General features: G+C 42.5%; 1 protein-coding gene across 1 annotated transcript in view; it reads left to right on the plus strand.

Annotated features, from left to right (window-relative positions):
- terf1 (telomeric repeat binding factor (NIMA-interacting) 1) overlaps positions 1 to 24,794 on the plus strand; it is a 64,428-nt gene that overhangs the window by 37,628 nt on the left and 2,006 nt on the right. Inside the window, exons 5-8 of the mRNA XM_067977141.1 lie at positions 916 to 1,010; positions 12,645 to 12,710; positions 17,169 to 17,275; positions 19,354 to 19,439. Of these exons, the coding sequence (XP_067833242.1) occupies positions 916 to 1,010; positions 12,645 to 12,710; positions 17,169 to 17,275; positions 19,354 to 19,439 (354 nt within the window). The remainder of the gene's footprint in view (positions 1 to 915; positions 1,011 to 12,644; positions 12,711 to 17,168; positions 17,276 to 19,353; positions 19,440 to 24,794) is intronic.

Below are 24,794 nucleotides of genomic sequence, written 5' to 3' on the forward strand. Positions count from 1 at the left end.
ATCATTATTTATAAAGGGCATATTGGTCATATCTTCCCTAGTAAATATGTAGAGGAAATAATCACTTATCATACTACATTTGTCTCAGTATTGGCCCTGTTATGTGTACTTCCCCCTTCCCTCCTCCTCTATTAAGCCAAGATAAAAGTAAGCATAAGATTTCTTTGCTGGTTGGGTCTGCACTTGGAATTTCATATATATATTTTTACAAATAAATTCTGGTGAGTAATTTGAATCATTTACTGGCCGCTGACTGCTGCCCAAAGACTTCCTTGACTCTTGGCCTTCCATCATCAATGACTACCAAGGCCCCTGCATCACCATCAATGCCACCTAGCTCACGCAGCCCCTAGGCCTGCTATTGGTATCTCCCACATCTGGCCCTTGCCCCAACATTGATGCTTATTGAGGCAATTAGGATATGATGATACAAAAATAATTAGTTGGTAGGTTTGCTGCAAAAAGTCCCAATAAATACAAATGGTCTTAGTCTTGGAAAACAAAGTGAATAAATGTATTGAACTACAAGAGCCAAGTGTCCTTTTTTTTGAAGCAGGACATTTTCACTCTCTATGGATGGAATTCATGTTATCGTGTTTATTACTGACTGAACAACTCATCAGTAGCAAGTTTCCTCTGAAACTATGAAAAGGTATTTTTAAGCACCACAAGCCAGCCATGCTATATGCTCTTATGATTTTTTTAAAAACAAAGCAGGGTTTGTGTTTGATTTGTTTTTAAAAGTGAATATCTAATCATAGTTGAGATTTTCAAAATAGCAAGAATTGTTTTTAGGAAAATGAGGGAAAATACAGAAATATCTTCTGACATAGTACAGGATGGAGCCCATGTCCATCACAGCCACATTTAACCATACTAGAGTGATTGGTAATGTAGTTATCTTTTTGTTTTCAGGCCGCGACCAAGGTGGTGCAGTCTAAAAAGAAAGGAGATGCGCACCTAGACAGTTCTGGAGATGAGAGTAATTATGAACACCAGCATGGAAAATGGTAAGAGTACTAGATACCGATGAAGCATTTGTAATTGAAAGCTGAAGGTCAAGCCTTACATTAAACTATGGTAAATAAGTTGGTACTCTGTTTTGAACCTTTGTTTTTGCTGATTTTTGTGTCCGTATATGCAAAAAAAAAACAATTTTTGAATGGGGTGAAAAATGCAATGATGTTTTATGAACTGTCAGTGGATGAAAGGTGGCGCCATCAAATGTAAAAATTGCTATCTTGGGCTTGAGGTGCAAGAAGAAACTGTGTTAGCAGAGTTAAAAGAAACACAGTTTTCTTTGCCCTACACATGGTGTAGTCGAAGTGAAACTAGATTATACCAAAGTGGAATCATTAACAAGGGAGAGAGAGAGGACTGAATGATGAGTGGAGGTAGCCATTGATATAGATAAGGAACAGACTGGAAGAAAGAATAGAGCCTTGGAGTATTTGAATTGATGCCAAAAGTAAGAAGATAAAGGGCGCTAAATTGGGCCGTGTAGCGCCTGTTGTTTTGGCGCTACACAGCCTCTCTGACATCCAAGGTGGCGTCTTGGATGCGCACGCATGTTTCCAGCGTGATGTGCGCCAGACACCATCTTGGTATAGGAGTTGGCACAGATAATGAATGCTAGAATCATGTAAAGTAAGGAGAAAATGGCTTCAATCAGTGTGCAACGCTGATTTAAAGTGATAAGGTCCAAAATTGTGTCTAACGCTCAACTCAATGCACAGACTTAACCCTGACCATCTAAACATGTCTTAGTGCCTGGAGGAGCCCCCACCATGCAGGATTTGGAGATTCGTGGCTGGATTATTGCTTCTGGCTGCCGAGACATTTGTAACTGTGTTTGGAGGTCTCCTAGACTTGAATACTAGGACGCGGGGACATAGCCTTACATTTAGAGCCAGGACGTGCAGGCGTGAAGTTAGGAAATGGTTTTACACACAAAGGGTGGGAGACGTTTGGAACACTCTTCTGCAGATGGTAGTTGATGCTAACTCATTTATGAATGTTAAATCTGAGATTGATAGATTTTTGTGAACCAAGGGCATTAAAGGATTTGGGGCTAAGGCGGGTATGTGGAGTTAGGTAATAGGTCCACCATGATCTCATTGAATGGTGGAACAGGCTCGATGGGCTAAATGGCTCTACCACTTGCTGCCTCCTGATATGCGCCACCTTCTGCAAGAAAGCAGGACGTGTGTCTGGGTGATGTGCCTGTCATGGTTGAATAGCTGTCAGTGTGTGTGGCCTGTGAGTTGTGGTTGGGTGGTTTGCAACTGTGGTAATGTGCAAGGGTGAGAGGAAGCATCTGATTGGAAGAGTTGAGTACTGATGGAAAGAGTTTGTTGATATGTGTGGGATGGGGGGATGTAGCGCGTGGTGCAGTTGGTAGGAGACGCCACTTGAGAGTTGAGTTGACCTCACTCACCTTGACCACTTATGTCAAAGCATTGAACTTCTTCCTGCACTGCATCCAAGTTCATGCTGCTGTGCGCCTGGCATTGACTTTGTCCCCTGCTGCCTTTTGGATACATGTCTGGAGGGCTCTTGCCCGCGCTGCCCCCCCCCGCCCCCCGCTGCAGTATAGATGTCCCTCCTTCTGTCCACCTCTTGCACCAAAGTCTCTCAGCATCAGTAGAGAACCTTGGTGCACGCACTCTCGCAGGCCTGGTACCAACTCAGATCGGCAGATTGGAGGATGTGGGATTTAGTAGCGCACAACCTTTATTCAATGTTTTAACATAACACATCAGTGTGTAAACATAGGGATGGGACCTGCATCTCTGTTTTATGGGTGCGATGTCTGATCTCCGTGCAGACAGAAGACTGATATTTTCAGCAAGTAACAGGTACCAGCTACCTTTAGGAGATTTTAAAGAAACATCATCCCTTTAAGAGATTGAGCTCCCCCTGCTGGTGGAAAGTGCGAATTGCATTGATTCCACGTCAAAGGCCAGGAACGGAACGCTGATTGCAGGTGAGTCCTCGGGCCAGCCGAATCTTGGGTCCTGCCGGCGCAAGGGTTATTGGGCGCAGGGTAACATCGCATCACGCTACTTGCGCCTAAAAACGCCCCTTATCCAATTTTTTCCTCCAAATTGTCAAATAGACCACAGAGTTATTTGGCACAAAACCATACAGACATAAATGCTTAACTTGCACAATACTTCCAACTGTCTTGAAAGTAAAGCGTGCGAATACATGGAACCCTTTCAGCATCTTTTAACTGGCTCTTTTAAGATTGTAATGCACTCCTTCACTCCATGGCGTCTTGCCTCACTGACATGATGTGGGGTTAAAAAAAAACTGTTGATGCAAATGAAACTGGAACCTAAAGATATGGTGAAAAGCCTGCTATATATATCAGTACAAACAATCTCTGAACAAAGAATTGTCAATTAATTCAATTCAATGACTGTAGCGCCCCATCTCTCCCTACTTTCTCTCCCATTTCCCCCATGCCCTCTCCAAGCTTGTCTAGTCTGAGACCCAGCTCCGGCTCCCTCGATCCTATTCCAACTAAATTCCTGGCTGCTCAATTTCTCTTCTTGGCTGTCATGATAGCTGACATAAATAGTTCCCTTTCCTCAGGAATTATCCCTTTCCTTTTCAAAACTGATGTCCTCACCTTCCCTCAAAAAGAAACAGCCTCAACCTCATTGTCTTTGCACACTACTGCCTCATCTACAACTTTCCTTGACCACGTTGACACCTCCCAGATATGTGCCCATCTTTCCTCCAACTCCAGTTTGAATCCCTCCAACCAGATCATGTGTTGTCATCTCCAAGATCTGTGCCCATCCTTCTTGCAACTTACTGTTTGAATCCCTTCAATCGGGTTTCCATCCCATCCCTGAAACATCCCTAATCAGAGTCACAAATGACATTCTCTGTGACTGTGACAATGCTGCAATTTCGCTCTGTAGCCTTTGACACAGTTGATCACACCATCCTTCTCCAACACTTCTCCATTGTCCAGCTTAGTGGAACTGCCTTTGTTTGGTTCCATTTTTATATATCCGATCATAGCCATATCATCTCCAGCAATGGCTTCTCTTTCTACCCCTACAGCATCATTTTGGGAGTTGCACAAGGATCCAGCCTTGGCCACCTCTTCCTCATCATCGGCAGATGTGGGGCTAGCACAACATCTCCCTCTCCACCACCTCACTTTACCCCTCCAATATCGCTGTGTTGTGGGATTGCTTTTTTTTTTATTCATTCATTCATGGGACGTGAGTGTCATTGGCAAGGCCAGCATTTATTGCCCATTCCTAATTGCACTTGAGAAGGTGGTGGTGAGCCGTCTTCTTGAATCGCTGCAGTCCGTGTGGTGGAGGTTCTCCCACAGTGCTGTTAGGTAGGGAGTTCCAGGATTTTGACCCAACGGCAATGTATTTCCAAATCGGGATGATGTGTGACTTGCAGGGGAACGTGCAGGTGGTGGTGTTCCCATGCGCCTGCTGCCCTTTCCTTCTAGGTGGTAGAGGTTGCGGGTTTGGGAGGTGCTGCCGAAGAAGCCTTGGCGAGTTGCTACAGTGCGTCTTGTTGATCGTACACACTGTAGCCACGGTGCGCCATTGGTGGAGGGAGTGAATGTTTAAGGTGATGGATGGGGTGTCAATCAAGCGGGCTGCTTTGTCCTGGATGGTGTGGAGCTTCTTGTTGGCGCTGCACTCATTCAGGCAAGTGGAGAGTATTCCATCACTCTTCTAACTTGTGCATTGTAGATGGTGGAAAGGCTTTGGGGAGTCAGGAGGTGAGTCACTCGCCACAGAATACCCAACCTCTGACCTGCTGTTATAGCCACAGTATTTATATGGCTGGTCCAGTTAATTTTCTGGTCAGTGGTGACCCCCAGGATGTTGATGTGGGGGATTCGGCTTATCCAACATCCAGTCTTGGATGAGCCATAGTTTCCTCCAACTAAACATTGGGGAGACTGATTTCTTCATCTTCAGCCCCCACCACAAACTCTGTACATTTGCCACTCATTCCACCCCCTCCCTGACATTGTGTCAGGCTGGACGTTTTACTGTGTTAAAAGATGCTATATAAATGCAAGTTGTTGTAAACCAGACCGTTTGCAACTTTAGGATCTTATCCAACATCAAGCTGAGCTTCCGACCCCACGTCGTCTACATCACGTAAACCATGTACTTCCACCTCCATAATACTGCACACCTCCAACACCACCTCAGCCCATTTGCCGTTGAAACACTGACATACGCTTCTGTAACCTTCAGACTCGATTACTCCAATGCTATGGTGGCTGACTTCCATAAACTTCAGCTCGTTCAACCTCTGCTGTACTTATTCTACCTGCACCTAGTCTCACTCATCTATTGCCCCTGTCCTTGCTGACCTACGTTGCCTCCTAATCCCCAGTGCCTCAAATTTAAAATGTACGTTGTTGTGCTTAAATCCCTTCATGGCCTCAACCCTCCCTATATTTAACTTCCTTCAACGCTACAACTGCTCCATCCTTCTCCTAAACTCTCCATTCCTCTGCCTCCAGTCTCTTGGGTATCCCCCCTCCCTTTGCCCTGCTAGGCCCCTCTCTCTAGAATTCCCTCCCTAAACACTTTGCATCTCCACCTCCCCTCTACCTCTTTAACCAAGTTTTTGGATGCCCCTCCTAATACCTCCTTTTTTGACTTGGCATCCATTTTTTTCCCTTATACCACTATGAAGCACCTTGGGGTGTTTTTCTGTTAAAAGTGGTGTACATATGCAAGTTGTTGGTGTTTGTTGTTGAACATAGTCACTTGATGAGCAAATGTTCACACTTCATCCAGTCCTACCATATCCATTAATGCTTTAATGAGGTAGGGTTCTGTGGTTTGGGAGCACTGCTTGGGGGGTGGTGAGGGGCTGAATGTTAGAATCAGTGTGGAGAAAGGTCCTGGGATTAGTGGAAGAGGTCTTGGGAGCACTGGGGAGGGAAGTGCTGGGGTCTGTATGCTCTTGATTTGTAGGTTTCTACCTCACCAGTTCTGATTTGCTGCTGTTTGGCTTAAAGTAAATCAACAAAGTGGTTGATGAGTCTAAAATGAAAGGACATAGATCATTAAAATGTCATGGACAGGTACAGAAAATAATCAAAAGTACATCTAAAGTACTACAATACAAGGGGATAGAAGTTATGCTACAACTATACAAAGCCCTGGTTAGACCACACCTGGGGTACTATGTTCGTTCAGGGCACCACTCCTTAGGAAGGATATATTGACCTGGGGGGGGTGGGGGGAAGTGCAGCGTAGATTTACTAGAATGATACCTGGACTCCAAGGGTTAAATTACGAAGAGAGATGACACAAACTATGGTTGTATTCCCTGGAATTTAGAAGATTACAGGGTGATTTGATCGAAGTTTTCAAGATATTAAAGGGAACCAATAGGATAGATAGAGAGAAACTATTTCCGCTGGTTGGGGAATTAGGGACTGGGGAACATAATCTAAAAATTAGAGCCAGGACTTTCAGGAGTGAAGTTAGGAAACGCTTCTGCGCATAAAGGGAGGTAGAAGTTTGGAACTCTCTTCCGCAAACGGCAGTTGATGCTAGCTCAATTGTTAATTTTAAATCTGAGATTGATAGATTTTTGTTAGCCCCAAATCCCTTAATAGCTTTGGTTAAGGTGGGTATATGGCGTTGGGTCACAGATCAATCATGATCTAATTGAATGGTGGAACGGGCTCGAGGGGCTAAGTGACCTATTCTTGGTCCTATGACGTAGACATAACATTAAATGTAAGAGATTTAGGCCAGAGAGCAGGAGAAACCTTTTTATGCAGGGAGTGTGTGGTGGTGGAATGCACTACCTGAGTTAGCGATTGAAGCAGAGGCCATGTCGTCTTTTAAGAATAAGGTAGATAGGCAGTTGAAGGAAAAGGAATAAAGGGATATGGGACAGGCCGGGCATATGATTGGGACTACTGCTCATGTGGAGGATAAACAGCAACGCAAACTGGTTGGACTGAATGGCCTGATCCATGATGTAATTCTATGATAACTAAAGTGCGACAATACAAAGTATGTGTGACAAATAGAAAACATGCACTAGACGAAAGTCTTTTGATATATTTCTACTGGATCTCCCATGGCAGGGTTGCTCACAGTAACTCATCCTTTTGTGTTTGTTATCTTCATGTTGGTATTTATTTTTTATCTATCTTTGTGCTTTTCTAATTCTCTCCCTTTTTCCTGCCCCTTCCCCTTACTCTCTTTTTTTCTCTTTTTCTGTACATGTGAGTTAGTGATATAATACATACATACATCATTTGGGACGCCATGGTGCGCGTGTAGGGTGGGGAAAGAAGGTGCTGAGAGTTGAAGGTTGTTAAGTATTTGGGGTAAGGTGATGGCTGTCAATTGAAACAACATCACAGCACATTTGGTACCTGAAACAGGACATCAATCATTAATTTCATTGATTTATCCCTTCTTCCCCACAGCCACCAACTTCCCAGGCTTATTGAATTTGCCCACCATGAGCAAAGTTATCAACCCTGTTTTTAAAAAAAAATTCTGGAGGCCAGAGGAGCAATGGGCACAGGTCTACATGGCAAGGGAGGACGAAATTTAAAAAAAACATGGAGCAGAGGTGGCCTGAGAGTGCAGAGAAAGAAAGCAGGAGCAGCGCAGAATGGCTTGGGAGAAGAGGAAGAGCAGTGAGAGTGCGGCTACAGTGGTAACAAAGCAGCCTGGGATTTAGCAGCACATGGGGTAAAGGCAAAGATTCAGGAGAGGCAGGAAGCAGGTGGATGGGTTCGATACAGCGGGCAGCAAAAGGAAAGTTACCGAAAGAGCCTCAAGCAGGCAATTGTAGCTGGAACGCCGAGGATGGGCCCAAGGCTTGAACCAGCAAGAGTCGGGGGGCTAGGCTGCTGAAACCATCTCAACTATTGGGGAGAGGGTGGGCAAGATCAGGCCTGAGGCTGGAGAGGGGAGAAATAGAAGTGCAGCAGAAGTGGTAGAGATGCTGTCGACTGCAAACTGACTGAGATTGGCTGGGAAATAACGGGGCTGGGGAAAGGCATTACAATTAAAATTTGAATGGGATGTAGAATTTCAGAGGAACCACAGATTGGTGGAAAGTCTTTTGGAGGCTCAAATCAATATATTTGTTATTAAAAAACGATTTAATTAAATGTACAATTGCTAGATATACCTCCCATGATGTTGCTCACGGTGAGTCAGGATACAATGTTTTATGCTATGATTTATGAGGATTGAATAATAGAAGTTGTGTTTTTAGTAGAGCATCGTTAAAGCATTTTTGGGTTCAAATTATATGAATACGTCCACATTTTCATGGAAGTTGTAAATCAGTTGCTTTGAATATTATTGTTCAGCTATGTACTGATTTTTTTTTCTTGTCTCTTTTTCAAAGTCCAAGATCTAAAGGAAGATGTTTCAGATTGGGGTAGGAGGTTTGTAGAAGTACTGGAAGGGGAACATTGCTATAGTCATATTGGAAGGGTGGTGTACAATTGTGGGAGCTATAGGAAGGGGATGGCTGGTGAGGGGGAGGGGGGGTCTTGGTTGTTGGGAGTACTAATTGCTGTGATATCTGTTGTCATCTCAGAAATGCACTAGCTTGATTATTTACTGCTCCTGGATAGTGTTGCACGGAAACAAAAAAGTGAAAATGCTATTCAGTTTCTACAGAGCCATTGTCTGAATCAGATACTGAAACAATAATCTGTAATTTTTGATTTCCTTTTATTAATGATCAAGTTGAAGAAGATGCCTTTGCAGATGTTGCTTTCAAAAACCCAACCAGAAAATTCAAATCAGGGTAGAAGCAGTTAGCTTGGGGCTTTTTTATTTTTTTCCTTTTATTTTCTAATGGTTTTATTTTGGACTAGTAGAAAATCCTTCTTTCAGATTTGTTTAGTAATTGCTGTAATATCTGTTGTCACTGGGTGGTGCTGGAGTCACCTCATTGAAATGCTGTTTTGATGTGTATTTACAGTTCCTGGGCAGTGTTGCATAGAAACTGAAAAGTGAAACATGCTATTCAGTTTCTGCAGATCCGTTGTCTGAATCAGGTACTGAAACAATAATCTTCTTTGTTGGATGATCATATAGTGCCAGTAACTGGGGCACTGTAAGATAATGAAACTAACCATCACTTTCATTATGTTGCTGTAGTATCCAATTCCTGTCAGAGCTGTGTTGAGGGCTTTCTGCTAACTTGGACCAAGGCCTAAGTTTCAAACCTTGGACCAGTGTAAATTTGCCATATTTTCCAAATTCCAAGCAGTGTGCGCATGTTGCATTATTTACACCCTGCCACAATTCTACTCCTTTGCCACTGATTCCACTGTCTCAGGTTGAAGACGACTATTGACAGCACTGTTTGAACCCCAAGCTGAACTTCAAAGGCCATTTCCTTCCCATTATAAAGATTGTTTACTTCCACCTCCGCAACATTGCCAGCCCCTACTTCAGTTCCTCCGCCGCTGAAGCCCCCATCGCTTCCAGAGTCGACTACTTCCAATACTTTCCTTGCTGGTCTTCCATTTGTCACAGTGCATAAACACCAACTTGTCCAAAACTGCATGTGTCCTGTCCTGCACTAGGTTCTGTTCACCCATCACCCTTGTCATCACAGACCTACATTGGCTCACTGTCTCTAAATGCCTTAAATTTAAAATCCTCATCCTCACCTTTAAATCCTTCATTGGCCTTGCCCCACCCTAATTTCACAAACTCCTCTATTCCTATTTTTGACATCTGACAGAATTGTGGAGGTAAATTCCAGAGTCTGGCAACATTGGGAGGGAGTCCCGGGGTCTGTATCAGCTGGAGTGGAGAACGATTGGAGGTCTGCCAGCACTGGAGAGGGTCCTAATGCATGGCACCACTGGGAGAGGAAGCATAGGATCTGGCAGCACAGTGATTGGGGGATTGGGGTAGTATTCCAAGACCTGGCAGCATAGGGGAGGAAGGGAAAGGGATATAGGAGCTAAGGTCTGGCAGCACAGGGAGAGCTTGAACCAGGGAATCATTGCTTCTTCTCACCTCCAAGTCTGATGTGCGCACCTGCCCCTTGCAACCTCTGCATCGGCCCTCCCCTTGTTCTGTTGATGTCATCTACACTGGGCTGCTCCTCCCGCCACTATCCTCCTATGCCATTGACTGGTGCTAGCTGCCCACCAGGAAGCAGAGATTGGAGTGGGAGAATAATGGCAGGAGCTCAGTGGCAATGGTTATGGGTGAATAGATGGGATAGTGGAGGATCTGGCAGTGGCAGGTTGAGAAGGAAGATCAGGGTGGGTGGGTAGATTTAATTCACTTTATTATTTATCAGAGGCTGCTGGTTTCTCATTACCTTCTTGCGACAGAATCTCTGTTTCTTCACCCACATCATGATCTTTCTCCCCTGCCCTGGAGCCCAAGACTGGGGAAATGAAGGCAGAGGAGTGGGATTGAGGACCAATTGAAGGAGGAATGATTGTGTTTCACCTGGACCAATCACATCTCTATAAAGCGACAGTTCCTTGGGAACATTTTTAGCAGTAATTGGAGATGATATAGCTTCAAGGAATAGGTCAAGTGAATGTCTGGAACCAACTTTGAAAACTTTTTAATAGTATATAGAATCATAGAAGTTTGCAACATGGAAACAGGCCCTTCGGCTCAACATGTCCATGGCGCCCAGTTTACACCACTATATTTATATAATTTAAATATAATGTATAAAATATTACATCTGTGGCAATTCTTGTCAACAACAATAACAAGCATTTATATAGCTCTATTAACATAGGAAAACATCCCAAAGTGTTTCACAGGAGTATAAACGAAAAACATTGACACCGAGCCAACCTTTTTCATTATAAATTCCTGTGTCCGCATTTATGATGGAAACTACCTATGTAAAACTTAAAGGGCCACCACTGGCAGCAAGGAGTAATTTCAGCATGACTAGTTTCCGTTATAAAGTGGACATAGAAATTTATATTGGAAACCTAAAAATAAGGGAAGACATGTATGACTTTAAAATAGGGTTGAATTGCACATGTGCTCCATGGTCCAATTTTCCTTTGTCCTCTAACCCAACTTTACCTGAAAACTCATGATCTTTAGCAAAATTGATCGTTTTATGCACTTTAAATTGGGTGACCTCAGAGTTTGAATAGTTACTTAAAATGCCCTTGTATTGTCCCTTGGAGAGGGTGCAGAGGTGATTTACCAGAATGGTGCAAAGGATGAGGGACTTCAGTTACATGAAGAGACTGTAGAAGCTGGGATTGTTCTCCTTAGAGCAGAGAAGTTTATGGGGAAATTTAATAGAGGTGTTCAAAATTGACGGGTTTTGATAGAGTAGATAGGGAGAAACTCTTTCCACTGGCAGGAGGGCCGGTAAACAGAGGACACAGATTTAAGATAATTGGCAAAAAATCACGGGGGGAAATAACGAGAAATGTTCTTATGCAGCGAGTTGTTATGATCTGGAATGCACTACCTGTAAGGGTGGTGGAAGCAGATTCAATAGTAACATGCAAAAGGGAATTGGATATATACTTGAAAAGGAAAAATTTGCAGGGCTACGATGAAAGAGCAGTGGAGTGGGTCTAATTGGGTAGCACTTTCAAAGAGCCGGCACAGACACAGTGGACCGAATGCCCTCCCATGCTATATAATTCTATGATTATAGTGTAAAATAATAGATACAAAGATTAATATATTCGTTATCTTGAGTACGACCCTATTATAAACTTAACGCTTCATGCTGAATGGGCTATCCAATTATAATCTCTTGGCATATAGGTACAAATAAGTTTACACATGTATAGTAACTCGTTAAAATGGTAACGCAAACTTTATATATTCACTAGCTAAGTATATGTGGGCTGGCCAAGGTAATAATACTGTATAGATACTTTATATACCTGATTTGAAGGTTGAAGTTCCTATCCTTCACTTGTAGGTATGACCAGTTTTTTCTGTTCACAGCCAGCTAATTGGAACCCTTGTACTTCTGAAATGTTCACTTAGAAAGGTGGTAAAATAGACTCTTTCCTGCAGGTGTTTTTCCCATTGGCTTTTCTGAAGCTGCATCAATAGTTATTTAAAGAAGCCTCTGTTGCTCAGTGCTTTGTCCGGAGGATGCATATTCCCCTTCCTTGTATTGTATTGATCTTTATTGCAGGTGCCACTAATCAAAATGGTAGGCCACGGACTTCGCTATAACCAAAAGTGCTAAGGATGAAGTACATGTTATGGACTGTTTCCTTCTGTTACGTTCCCATTCCATAGTGAGTGTTCCCCACTTGCAAATTTGTGTTTAACCTTTCACTTAATGAATTTCATGTACTTCTTCTCTTCTCCCGCCCCCACCAATGTAAAATTCCTCTGATCTGAGATGCTAGCTAGCGGAAAATATTTGGGACCTGACACATAACTTCCAATGGCGCATTACATTGATTGTTGCAGCACTATTTTTGACATTTATTAGACACCATGTTATAAATAAGTGACAAGAATCCAGTACTGTAACAAGTGAATAAATATAGCTTGAGCTGAAAAATCCTGGTTTTGTCTGAAATGGTAATTTCAGCTCCTTGTATTTTTCACAGCTTGTTTGGAAGGTGTTAGGTAATCCATCCTTTTTGTTTCCAGCAGTGAAGATGTTTCGAGAGGAGAAACAGATGGAGAGTTGAATAACATTGAGTCTAATACGCGAAGGTTTGTTATGCTTGTACTGTTCTGCTCTCCTGTTCTTTCTCTTTTGTGATTTAAATGGATTTGGGAACTGTGCATTATGACAGAAAGCAAAGTATATAGATTTTTTAAAAATCTAACAGCATGTGACAAAAATAAGAGCTTTGAAATTGTTGTCTGGATATGTTTAAAGCTTCCTGATTTTAGAGCAAATTTTAAAAGAGAATGAATGTTAAAATTGAGTTCTTTGTATTTTAGATTAGAGAAATTTAAATTTTGGTTAATATTTATCCGTTGTTGATTTGCCTGTTTCAATCTTTGTATACAGTATCGGATTTTACCGACTTTGTAGGATTTCATTCTAATGTCTATAGATTTTAGGTTCGAACCTAGAGGGAAGATCAGTCACAAACATAAGTCAACGTATTGGTAAAATCAACAATGCTTTATTACTTCTACAATTATTCAATAAGCAGTTAACAATAATACAACCTTAAAGGAGAGTCTGTATAACCCCCCCAAAAAAAAGGGTTTATCATGCCCTTGTCTGAGGGTACATGTTTGACGTCTTCTTTCTTCTTGAATGGTGGACTTCTGCTGACTGCAGCCTTTTCTCCTCTTCTTTTAGAAGGTTAAACAGTCCTTCTTTATACCCTGGCTGCTGGCAAACCAAACTTCCCATTCTCCCTCTCCCTCTGATGTAAAAGTAGTTTTCCTAATATTCCCACAGCCTCTCAAGGTTTAACCGGGCAGCTGTCTTTGTCAACCTCATCCCTTATCTCCGCAAAAGTACATCATCTCTTTTAGCCTTCTAAGCAGTTAGGTTAACAATTCTGTGTCCGATCCTTTGTTAATACTTTTAACCAAATTCTGCTTTTTGAGGAATCCAGGGCGCTTTTTTATATTCGTTCATGAGATGTGGGCGTCGCTGGCAAGGTCAGCATTTATTGCCCTTGAGAAGGTGGTGGTGAGCCGCCGCCTTTAACCGCTGCAGTCCGTGTGGTGAAGGTTCTCCCATTGTGCTGTTAGGGAGTTCCAGGATTATGGCCCAGCGACGATGAAGGAACAACGGCATATATTTCCAAGGCGGGATGTGACTTGGAAGGGAACGTGCAGGTGGTGTTGTTCCCATGTGCGTGCTGCCCTTGTCCTTCTAGGTGGTAGAAGTCGCGGGTTTGGGAGGTGCTGTCGAAGAAACCTTGGCGAGTTACTGCAGTGCATCCTGTGGATGGCACACACTGCAGCCACTGTGCGCCGGTGATGAAGGGAGTGAATGTTTAGGGTGGTGAATGGGGTGCCACTCAAGCGGGCTGCTTTGTCCTGGATGGTGTCGAGCTTCTTGAGTGTTGTTGGAGCTGCACTCATCCAAGCAAGTGGAGAGTATTCCATCACACTCCTGACTTGTGCCTTGTAGATGGTGGAAAGGCTTTGGGGAGTCAGGAGGTGAGTCACTCGCTGCAGAATACCCAGCCTCTGACCTGCTTTTGTAGCCACAGTATTTATGTGGCTGGTCCAGCTAAGTTTCTGGTCAATGGTGACCCTCAGGATGGTGGGGGATTCGGCAATGGGTAATGCCTTTGAATGTCAAGGGGAGGTGGTTAGACTCTCTCTTGTTGGAGATGGTCATTGCCTGGCACTTGTCTGGCATGAATGTTACTTGCCACATATCAGCCCAAGCCTGGATGTTGTCCAGGTCTTGCTGCACGCGGGCTCGGACTGCTTCATTATTTGAGGGGTTGCGAAAGGAACTGAACACTGTGCAGTCATCAGCGGACATCCCCATTTCTGACCTTATGATGGAGGGAAGGTCATTGATGAAGCAGCTGAAAATGATTGGGCCTAGGACACTGCCCTGAGGAACTCCTGCAGCAATGTCCTGGAGCTGAGATGATTGGCCTCCAACAACCTCTACCATCTTCCTTTGTGCTAGATATGACTCCAGCCACTGGAGAGTTTTCCCCCTGATTCCCATTGACTTCAATTTTACTAGGGCTCCTTGGTGCCACACTCTGTCAAATGCTGCCTTGATGTCAAGGGCGGTCACTCTCACCTCACCTCTGGAATTCAGCCCTTTTGTCCATGTTTGGACCAAGGCTGTAATGAGGTCTGGAGCTGAGTGGTCCTGGCAGAACCCAAACTGAGCATCGGCGAGCAGGTCATTGGTGAGTAAGTGCCGCTTGATAGCACTGTTGACGACACCTTCCATCACTTTGCTGATGACTGAGAGTAGGCTGATGGGGCGGTAATTGGCCAGATTGGATTTGTCCTGCTTTTTGTGGACAGGACATACCTGGGCAATTTTCCACATTGTCTGGTAGATGCCAGTGTTGTAGCTGTACTGGAACAGTTTGGCTAGAGGCGCAGCTAGTTCTGGAGCACAAGTCTTCAGCACTACAGCCGGGGTATTGTTGGGGCCCATAGCCTTTGCTGTATCCAGTGCACTCAGCCGTTTCTTGATATCACGTGGAGTGAATCGAATTGGCTGAAGACTGGCTTCTGTGATGGTGGGGATAGCGGGAGGAGGCTGAGATGGATCATCCACTCGGCACTTCTGGCTGAAGATGGTTGCAAACGCTTCAGCCTTGTCTTTTGCACTCACATGCTGGACACCGGCATCATTGAGCATGGGGATGTTTACAGAGCCTCCTCCTCCCATTAGTTGTTTAATTATCCACCACCATTCATGACTGGATGTGGCAGGACTGCAGAGCTTTGATCTGATCCGTTGGTTGTGGAATCGCTTAGCTCTGTCTATAGCATGTTGCTTCCGCTGTTTAGCATGCATGTAGTCCTGAGTTGTAACTTCACCAGGTTGGCACCCCTGGCTTGTTGGTAATGGTAGAGTGAGGAATATGCCAGGCCATGAGGTTACAGATGGTGCTGGAATACAATTTTGCTGCTACTGATGGCCCACAGCACCTCATGGATGCCCAGTTTTGAGCTGCTAGATCTGTTCTGAATCTATCCCATTTAGCATGGTGATAGTGCCACACAACACGTTGGAGGGTGTCCTCAGTGCGAAGACGGGACTTCATCTCCACGAGGACTATGTGGTGGTCACTCCTACCAATACTGTCATGGACAGATGCATCTGCGACAGGTAGATTGGTGAGGACGAGGTCAAGTAAGTTTTTCCCTGGTGTTGGTTCGCTCACCACCTGCCGCAGGCTCAGTCTGGTAGCTATGTCCTTCAGGACTCGGCCAACTCGGTCAGTAGCGGTGCTACCGAGCCACTCTTGGTGATGGACATTGAAGTCCCCCACCCAGAGTACATTCTGTGCCCTTGCTACCCTCAGTGCTTCCTCCAAGTGGTGCTCAACATGGAGGAGGACTGATTTGTCAGCTGAGGGAAGATGGTAGGTGGTTATCAGCAGGAGGTTTCCTTGCCCATGTTTGACCCGATGCCATGAGATTTCATGGGGTCCGGAGTCAATGTTGAGGACTCCCAGGGCCACTCCCTCCTGACTGTATATCACTGTACTGCCACCTCTGGTGGGTCTGTCCTGCCGGTGGGACAGGACATACCCAGGGATGGTGATGGAAGAGTCTGGGACGTTGGCTGAAAGATATGATTCTGTGAGTATGGCTATGTCAGGCTGATGCTTGACTAGTCTGTGGGACAGCTCTCCCAATTTTGGCACAAGTCCCCAGATGTTAGTGAGGAGGACTTTGCAGGGTTGACTGGTTTGGTTTGCCTTTGTCGTGTCCGATGCCGGGTGGTCCGTCCAGTTTCATTCTTGTTATGACATTTTTTAGTGAGATTTTACAACTGAGTGGCTTGCTCGGCCATTTCAGAGGGCAGTTAAAAATCAACCACATTGCTGTGGGGCTGGAGTCACATATAGGCCAGACAGTTAAGGATGGCAGGTTTCCTTCCCTGAAGGACATTAGTGAACTAGATGGGTTTTTACGACAATCCGGTAGTTTCATGGCCACCATTACTGATTACTAGTTTTTTTTAAATTCCAGATTTTATTTAATTAATTGAATTTAAATTCCCCAGCTGCCGTGGCGGGATTTGAACTCCTGACTCCGGATTACTAGTCCAGTAACATAACCACTATGCTACCGTACCCTAGTTTAGTTTCCTTAAAACTGGTATTAAAAAGTCCCACTTCAATGGGGTGGTGTAAACAAATTTATTGTTACACTTAATCACTCCAACCAACAGGGTTTTATTTGCAGTTGGCACTCAATGCAAAAATTCCTAATTAATTAATGATTATAAATTTACAGCACCTGTCCAAAATTCGCTTTTCTCATCCCCATCCTGTGCACCAAATACCCCAACACATCAATCCTGCAAAGTGGATACATGTAGAGAGGCTTGTAAATCTGAAAATTTTTAAAACTTTGAGACTTTTTAGTGGCAGGTGTTTTCCTGCTTTGTAATGCTTCCCTCTAGATGCCCACACTCTGCTGTTGGCAAAAGTAAATATTACTCTTTGCTGAAATTGTAAAGTGAAATACATTTTCTTGCAGATCTAAAAAGCAGCTGTACAGTTTTGTTGAACACAAAGGTTGGAAACCGCTGACGTCTCAGGTAGTCAAAGGTTCTGCAGGAAATAGAAAACTGTCATCTGTGAGAAGTAGGTATATCAAAATGTGCTGAGCGGTTTTTGGCATTGATTAGTCCAAATAACAAGCCTATATAATTGATACTATTATTACCAGTTTCAGCCTTCCAATCTGAACAACATACATGATCTAGATCTGCAAAGTGTACAAAACAAAAGAACTGGTGGGAGGAGGAATTAACTTATTTTACTGTACTGGCACTATTAGTTATGGCCAACCTTCCTTCCTTTCACCTATAGTCCTAAGTGGATTTACTGCTCCATGTACCATTGGGTATACATTTATGATCTGCCTGGCTATGGATTATTGACTGAACTGACAATCCGTATGTTCCCTCCTTTATCTGCTCTCTGGAAAAATAAGTTAAGTGAATGCTATCAGTAGACAGGTTATCCCAGCTTCCAAAAAGCAAGTGTAAGATCCCTATTAAAATAGAACTTTTGGTCCTACAGTTTTTTTTTCCTGCTCTTCCTGTGGGAAATTCTTTGGTGGCCTCTTGGCAACTGTCCACAGTAGCATGATTGAAATCAGGAGTTCACTGTGAGAATTGCAGGTCTGGGCCCATGGCCCAACATGCTGAAGTATTCCTGAGATTGGTTCTCAATCAAGATATTAGTTAGGATTGTGGCCCTGCATAAAAAAGTTAGTGAAAGAAAGAAAAACAAAGGAGGTTGCATTCATAACGCACTTTTCATGACCTTGGGAAGCTATAAATAGCAATAAAATAAAGGAGCAGATAATCTGTTTTTACCTTGTTGGTTGAGGGATAAATGTTGGCCAGGTCGCCAGGAGAATTCTCCTGCTCTTTGAATGATGCAGTGGGATCTTTTACAGTGAAAGGGCAGACGGGGCCTGGGTATAATGTCTCATTCGAAAGACTGCACCTTCAACAGTGCAGCACTCTCTCAGTACTGGACTGAGGTGTCAGCCTAGAATATTTCTCTGAGGTGCTGCTTGAACCCGCAACCTTCTGACTCAGAGGTGAGAGAGTTACCTCTGAGCCATGGCTGACATACCTGAGTTGGAGAGCATGCCACTCTTGATGTGTTCCACCAACCAAAATCAAACTGCATTGGCAAAGGTCTGGAAGTATAGAATCATATAGCATAGAAGGAGGCCATTCAGCCCATTGTGCCTGCGCCAGCTCTTTGAAAGATCTGTCCAATTAGTCCCACTCCCCTGCACTTTCACCATAGCCCTGCAAATTTTTCCCCTTCAAGTAATCAAATAATTCATTACTTAAAGTAGTGCTACTTTATCATATTTTCAGCAACACGATAAGTGATCTCGTCAGATTTTGACCCCCTGTCCAAACTACCTGCCTGCCTGCACTCCATGGACATTAATTTAATTGAGATTTTTTAAAATAAAAATGATACTAATAAAATATAGGATGTGTTATTTTAGTGAGTTGTGCTCTCATCCCAATTTCTCTTATGATATGCTTAAATCATTTGAAAGAATAAATAGAGAACTTTTCTTTTTTACAGCAAAAAACCCTAACTTAGTAAAGTTGCATCTCAATGACCTGAGCTACAACCAGACATGTTTCATAGGGTATTTTTGCCAGTTAATGCACTGGGTGTAAGACATGGCTTTACAATTCCCCATGCTGGGAATTCCTAATTTCTGTCATGTCACTGAAAGCAAGAGAGCGCAGAGGCAATGCACCTCCCAACAGGAGAGGAAGCGAAAGTTGTAGAGCATCCTTCCCCTTCCTGCCCCGCACCCCCCCCCCCCCCCTGCCAACTCGACATGTTCTAACAGCCACAATCAAATAGCAGTGGCAAAGGTCAGGGTGCAGGTCATCTTGTCAGCTTGGAAATGGGGAAAAATGCTGAGACACTGATGGAGGGAGAGAAAATTAAATGCTGAACAAGATCTCTGTTTGAAATACAAATGCAAATTGTGATATGTTCATAACTGACCAACCCACACCAACGTTGAGGCATTGTCTATGAAAGGAAGTTTCCATTTAGAAACTTGAATGTTAGTGTTAGAATTGGCACAGCATAGATCCACTGCGATCGTCTGGGGAAAGATAAAGGCTTTGCAGCTGTTCAAATATTGTCTGTTCTATCTTTTGCAGAGAAGAGAACCACAAGTAGTAGGCATCTGATGGAAATTAAAAAGCAAAATATATCAGTTAATTCAGTAGTGCCGAGGAAGAGACGAGTAAGTATTTGATAAAGGGAAAATCTATACCACGCGTGAAACAAAAAGGTTATGTCATTGAAGTCATAAAAGAACATAAACTTCTTCCCCACCCTATTTTTTTTTTGGGGGGGGGAACAGGGAGAAAGACAGCTGATTATTTGATTAGTTGTAATTTTTTTCAATGTACAGATTTTTCTATCATTTACTAATCCTATGAGGTGCAAGTATAGGGTACTTGTTCTTAAGAAGATATGGCATCATCTTAAAACGTGTTTTTCCTTTTCTGTGCCCACTGTACTGCCTTGCATTTTTCTCCATAATTCTGCTATGCTGCCAAGCCTCCAGTACCCCTGCTGTGATGTGCTTCAGTATTTGCTAAATATATTAATTTGGCTGAAACATTAACAATATTATTTTTTTTAAACTTTGATATGTTTAAAATTCTTGTTTGTCTCTTGTGACCCTCCAGCTGTAGCTAGGAGAAAGGACAGGCAATATGCTCTTAAACCTTTTTCAATGCTATTTTGAACTGCTGGCTAGAATGCATGTAACTGGTCTAGTGATGTCACTGGTTTCTTTTTCCTATAGCACCCCTCCCTGGTGCAAAAATGTACCAACCCTCTGCCTGCCACTTCCCACGGCAGTACAGTGGCAAATGGGTTTTCAATGGAATGGGGATAAAACCATGGTGTTGGGAATTAGCAAAATGGTAATTTGAATTTTGCTGAATGATGTGATTAAATGTGCATTAGTTCCTCTCACTGACTGTCACAACTAATACCTACCTGGCTGTAAAAATAATTTATGGAAACTGTTCAGTTTAGAGGTATGGACAAAAAATTAGTCTTTTTTTTGTATACTACTGCTATTGCGACCTCTTGTATAAAGTGAAGCCTTACCCTGCACCAGTAGGGACCCAGACAAAGATGCAATAATTGAGAATCCCAATTCCTGATTAAAAAGGGAAATCAAGAGGGGGAACTGGCTGGTGCAGTAGGTTAGCACACTATCTTTTCACCTCTGAAACTGTGGTTTGAATCCAGCCAGTTTTAACAGGTCTGCATGAAAGAAGTTTGGGCAGTTTCAACTTACTTCCGGATGGACACGGCCCACAGCTCAGACTAGCCCACAAATGAGCACTAACTTTCAAAAACTGTCAGTATCATTCTGATGCTATAAAGTTGGTTGGTTGGTTGTCAGAAGTTGAAGAATTCATGTAAGCTCAGTAGAAAGCTGATCTTGGGCACTGAGTACCCTGTAACCATTACCATTGGGAGCTTGCCAGGGGAAGATTTAAAAGCTATGTTATAGCTCTTGGTGAAATTATATTTGAGGTGCGAGTTGGTATAATCACCGCCTAATCCTTGGCAATGAATCACCTGATCAGACAGGAAACCCTGATTTGGGCAGAGCAGAATTCTCCTTCAAATAATTTAGTTTTCCACTTATGTATACTCAAAGATGTCTCTGAAGTTTATATAGGCAGATTCCATTATAAATATTGACACAAATTTATAATGGGGGAAAAAAGTTGACAGGAAATGCACACAGGCATAAGATTTTTAATATTATAGATAATAGATTTCCTAAAGTATTTTGCCTGCCACTACAAGCTGCTGTTGAAAGTTACGATTGTGATATTCAACAATCTGGATAGTATTTTGGAACGCTTACATTTGGAAAAAAAATAAATTGTATACATAATTTGCATAAAATGTCAAAACACACATTACATTAAAACATGCCTAACTGGTTGAAGCATACTGGTTTAAGGGATTACACTTTGAAAAGAAGCAGAAAGTCATTGTCATTAAAATGTATTGACTGGAGTTAAATCAATAGTGTATGCATGAAATTTTAGAAGCCTAGTTGGCAAGTTTTTCCATTGCGAAATGAAACAAAATGTGTCAAATTCTGAAGATTGCTAAAAGTTTTGTGTAACCCCATGTAGAACATATTAAAGCAAAGAATTAATTAGGTGTGGTGGTTCAGTTACTGTTCAGAATGTTGGCTTTGTTTTCTCTCTCCAATAGCTTTTGATGAAATGGTTCAGTGCCTCGGTTCAGTTTCTTGCTGCAATATGCACCATTTTGTGAGTAGTTTTGTTGCATGTTATCTAAGTCTGACTAATTGAAAGAAGAATTCTGGTTTTGTAGCAGTACAGACTTTTTACTATTAGCCCATCCTCTTTCTAAGCCCATGATTGTTCCATTTGAATAGCTTGGGAATCATAATGCTTAAGCTATTGTTTGACTATTAATGAAGTTGTATAACTATTTCTAGAATACATTATTCCATGGTTCATATTTCAGTAGGGTTTCTAAGAATAAAAGCATGTTTAATTGAATCATACTGCATGTGATGGCCTGCCCAGATCTTCTACAGTAAGTTGTTTGTCCCACAGTAACGTTCTGTCATAGACTATGGCTACCCTGAATTACTGGTTGACTATTATATTTCTGTCACTAATTGATGCAGCCCAACCTAGCTACTTTGGTTAGTAGAATAGCGAATGAACAAATAAAATGGAAGTGGGCCAAAATAAGTGGTCTCTGAGCTTCACTGTTCAATTCAGGACATCAAACATGCAGTCTTTTAACCAACAGAATTTGACCTTCAACTCTCCGAACTCGCATCTTTTTCTAGGTTTCTCACCTATCTCCCCTCATACCCTCTCCGAGTTCACCTTGTCCATGAGACCCACCTCCTGCTCCTTCAACCCTATTCTTGCCAAACTGCTGACCACCCAACTTTCCCTCCTGGCCCCCTTTTTAGCTGATATTGTTAATGATTCCCTCTCCTCTGGTACTGTTTCCCATCATCATCAACACCTCAAAAAAACTCACCCTTGACCCGTCTATCCTTGCGAACAACCGCCCCATCTCCAACTTCCCTTTCCTCTCCAAAGTCCTTGATTGTGTTGTCGCCTCCCAAATCCGTGCCCATCTTTCCCACAACTCCAGGTTTGAATCCCTCCAATCAGGTTTCTGCCCCTGCCACACCATCCTCCTCCAGTGCCTCTCCTCTGTTGTTCAGCTGTTTACAGAAGCACCACAGAATGATGCATTGTGGGGGATGGGGGAGTAAAGAGTGGAAATAACAAATTGCACAGTATGATATTGGGAGATAACAGATTAGAGTGTAAGCATAGAACATAAGTGCGCCATCTACTCCTATGTAATATCTTATAGCAAGAAGGAGATTAATAATTTTCTGTCTTGTGAATTTTGTAGCATGTCGTTTTGTGTTTCTAGTCAAATTCCATCAATAATTAAAAGTGACATGTATTTTGTTGAAGCCAGAGTCGTCATTGATTTTACTGATATAAATTCCGGGTGGAGATTTATAAAAAAAACCTTTATTTTGTTTTAAGATCTGTGCTGTAGTCCTTAGTTTAAAACAATGCTTTCTCTTAGTATCACACTATTCTCAGGATTGTATGTGAAGTCTGCTATAATAAAAAGTACTGCCAGTACATTAGTCCTCATTAAGCAAATGGATCAATGAAACACCTGAGACATCGATTAGGTTAGGTCAAGTGGATTTATTTTCCATTCATTGCCCTTGTCCTAAAATCAGCTTTCAGAGGGAAGCACCGCTCAATTGTTTAAAATGCTGGTGAAACACTGTTTAGCAATGGAGTCTTTGAGTCATCCTTCAGATCTTTTACAATTAACCATTTAAACTTCGTTAAGGACGTTTAGCAGCCTTTAGAATCGCAGAATCATGCATCAGAGAAGACCATTCAGCTCATTGCATCTGGGCCAGCTGTGAAGCTATAAGAGCTATCCACTCAATCCTATTGCCCTCCCTTGTCCCCATACCCTTTGAAATTTTTCTGTTTCCCCTTATCAAAGCAATTATAGATTATTTTTCCACCACTGGTTCTGATATGATAGTCCTGTCCTAATGTCCCGCTGCATAAAAAAAATCTTCTAACCTCTTCATTCTTTTGGGGAGTGACTTAAATTTGTGTCCTCTAATAACCAACTCTGGCCAGTGGAAATTGTTTTTCCTGATTTACCTTATCAAAGTCCTTTATAATCTTGAACACATTTATCAGATTGCCTTTTAATTTCTGTTCTAATGGAAAGAGCCCCAGTACTTTTTGTCTCTCTTCATAAGTAAAGCCTCTCATCCCTGGTATCATCTTAGTGCATCTCTTCTGCACTCTCCTCAACCTTGACGTTCTTCCCAAGTAGGGTGCCCAAAACTGGACGGTTATCCTAACTGCAGCCTACCCAATGATTTGTAGAGGTTTCCATTACCTCTTTGCTTTTATATTCTGTGCCCCTATTTAGAAAATCTAGGATCCAGTTTCCTTCGCAGCTTTATCAACTTGTCATCCTACTTTTTAAGGTGTGTATCTGAATCCCCAAGTGTCCCTGCTTCTGTACTCTGAGTTTTACCATTTAATGCACATTTTTTCTCCTTATTCGATCCCTCAAAAGTATCACCTCACATTTCTGTACATTAAATTTCATCTGCCTTTTACCTGTCCAAACTACCAACCCATCTATGCCCACTTGAAATTGCTTACAGTCTTCTTCACAGTTAACCATGCTCCCTATTTCAATGTCATCTGCACATTTTGATATTGTACTCCCCCATATATACATATATATAGTCCCAGTACTGACCCCTAGGGAAGCACCACTGTTTACATCCCTCCAGTCTCAAAAAAAATCCATTAACCGCTATTTTTTGTTTTCTGCTCTTTATCCAACTTCTAATCAATGGTGCCTCTTTCTCTTTAATAGGATGTGCAGTAATGTAGTGTCAGAAATTTTGTGGTTTTGGGAAGAAGATTTTAGCCATTATAAATGCAAGCAGTGATCTCTGTAATAGTGTTCCACTGTATCACACCCAGGGAACCATTGTACTAGATGATAGTTGTATTAGCAATACAGACTGTAAATTACTAAAAATCATTCTTTTCTAGTAGATTGTTCCAAATAAAATATGTTTTTGGTGCCAGAACTTAAAGGGACAGAAAAAGGTCTGTGCCTTTTTCAGAGATGAACTTTGTTTATTCACATATCCAATTCTCTCAGAACCATTCATAGTATCTACTTCAATGATCATCTTTGGTAATTCGCTGCATAACTCTATTACTGTCTAGGAGAAAAAGGTGTGCCTGACCTGCCCACCTTACTTCTAACTTCCCAGTTTTAATTTGTCCTGGTATTTGCACCTTTTACCACAGTGAACAATTTGCTTGCATTAGTTTTATCAACTCCCTTCATAATCTTGAATACTTCAGTTAGGTTACCTCAAAGCCTCTTTTCCAAAGAAGCAAACCTGACTTTCTTTACCGTTTATTTTAGGGGTGACAATGAGATGTGAAGCAAAAAAGCAAGCTGTTCTAATATT

The sequence above is a fragment of the Heptranchias perlo genome, chromosome 3 (assembly GCF_035084215.1).
Source record: "Heptranchias perlo isolate sHepPer1 chromosome 3, sHepPer1.hap1, whole genome shotgun sequence".
In the NCBI taxonomy this organism is placed as follows: Eukaryota; Metazoa; Chordata; class Chondrichthyes; order Hexanchiformes; family Hexanchidae; genus Heptranchias; species Heptranchias perlo.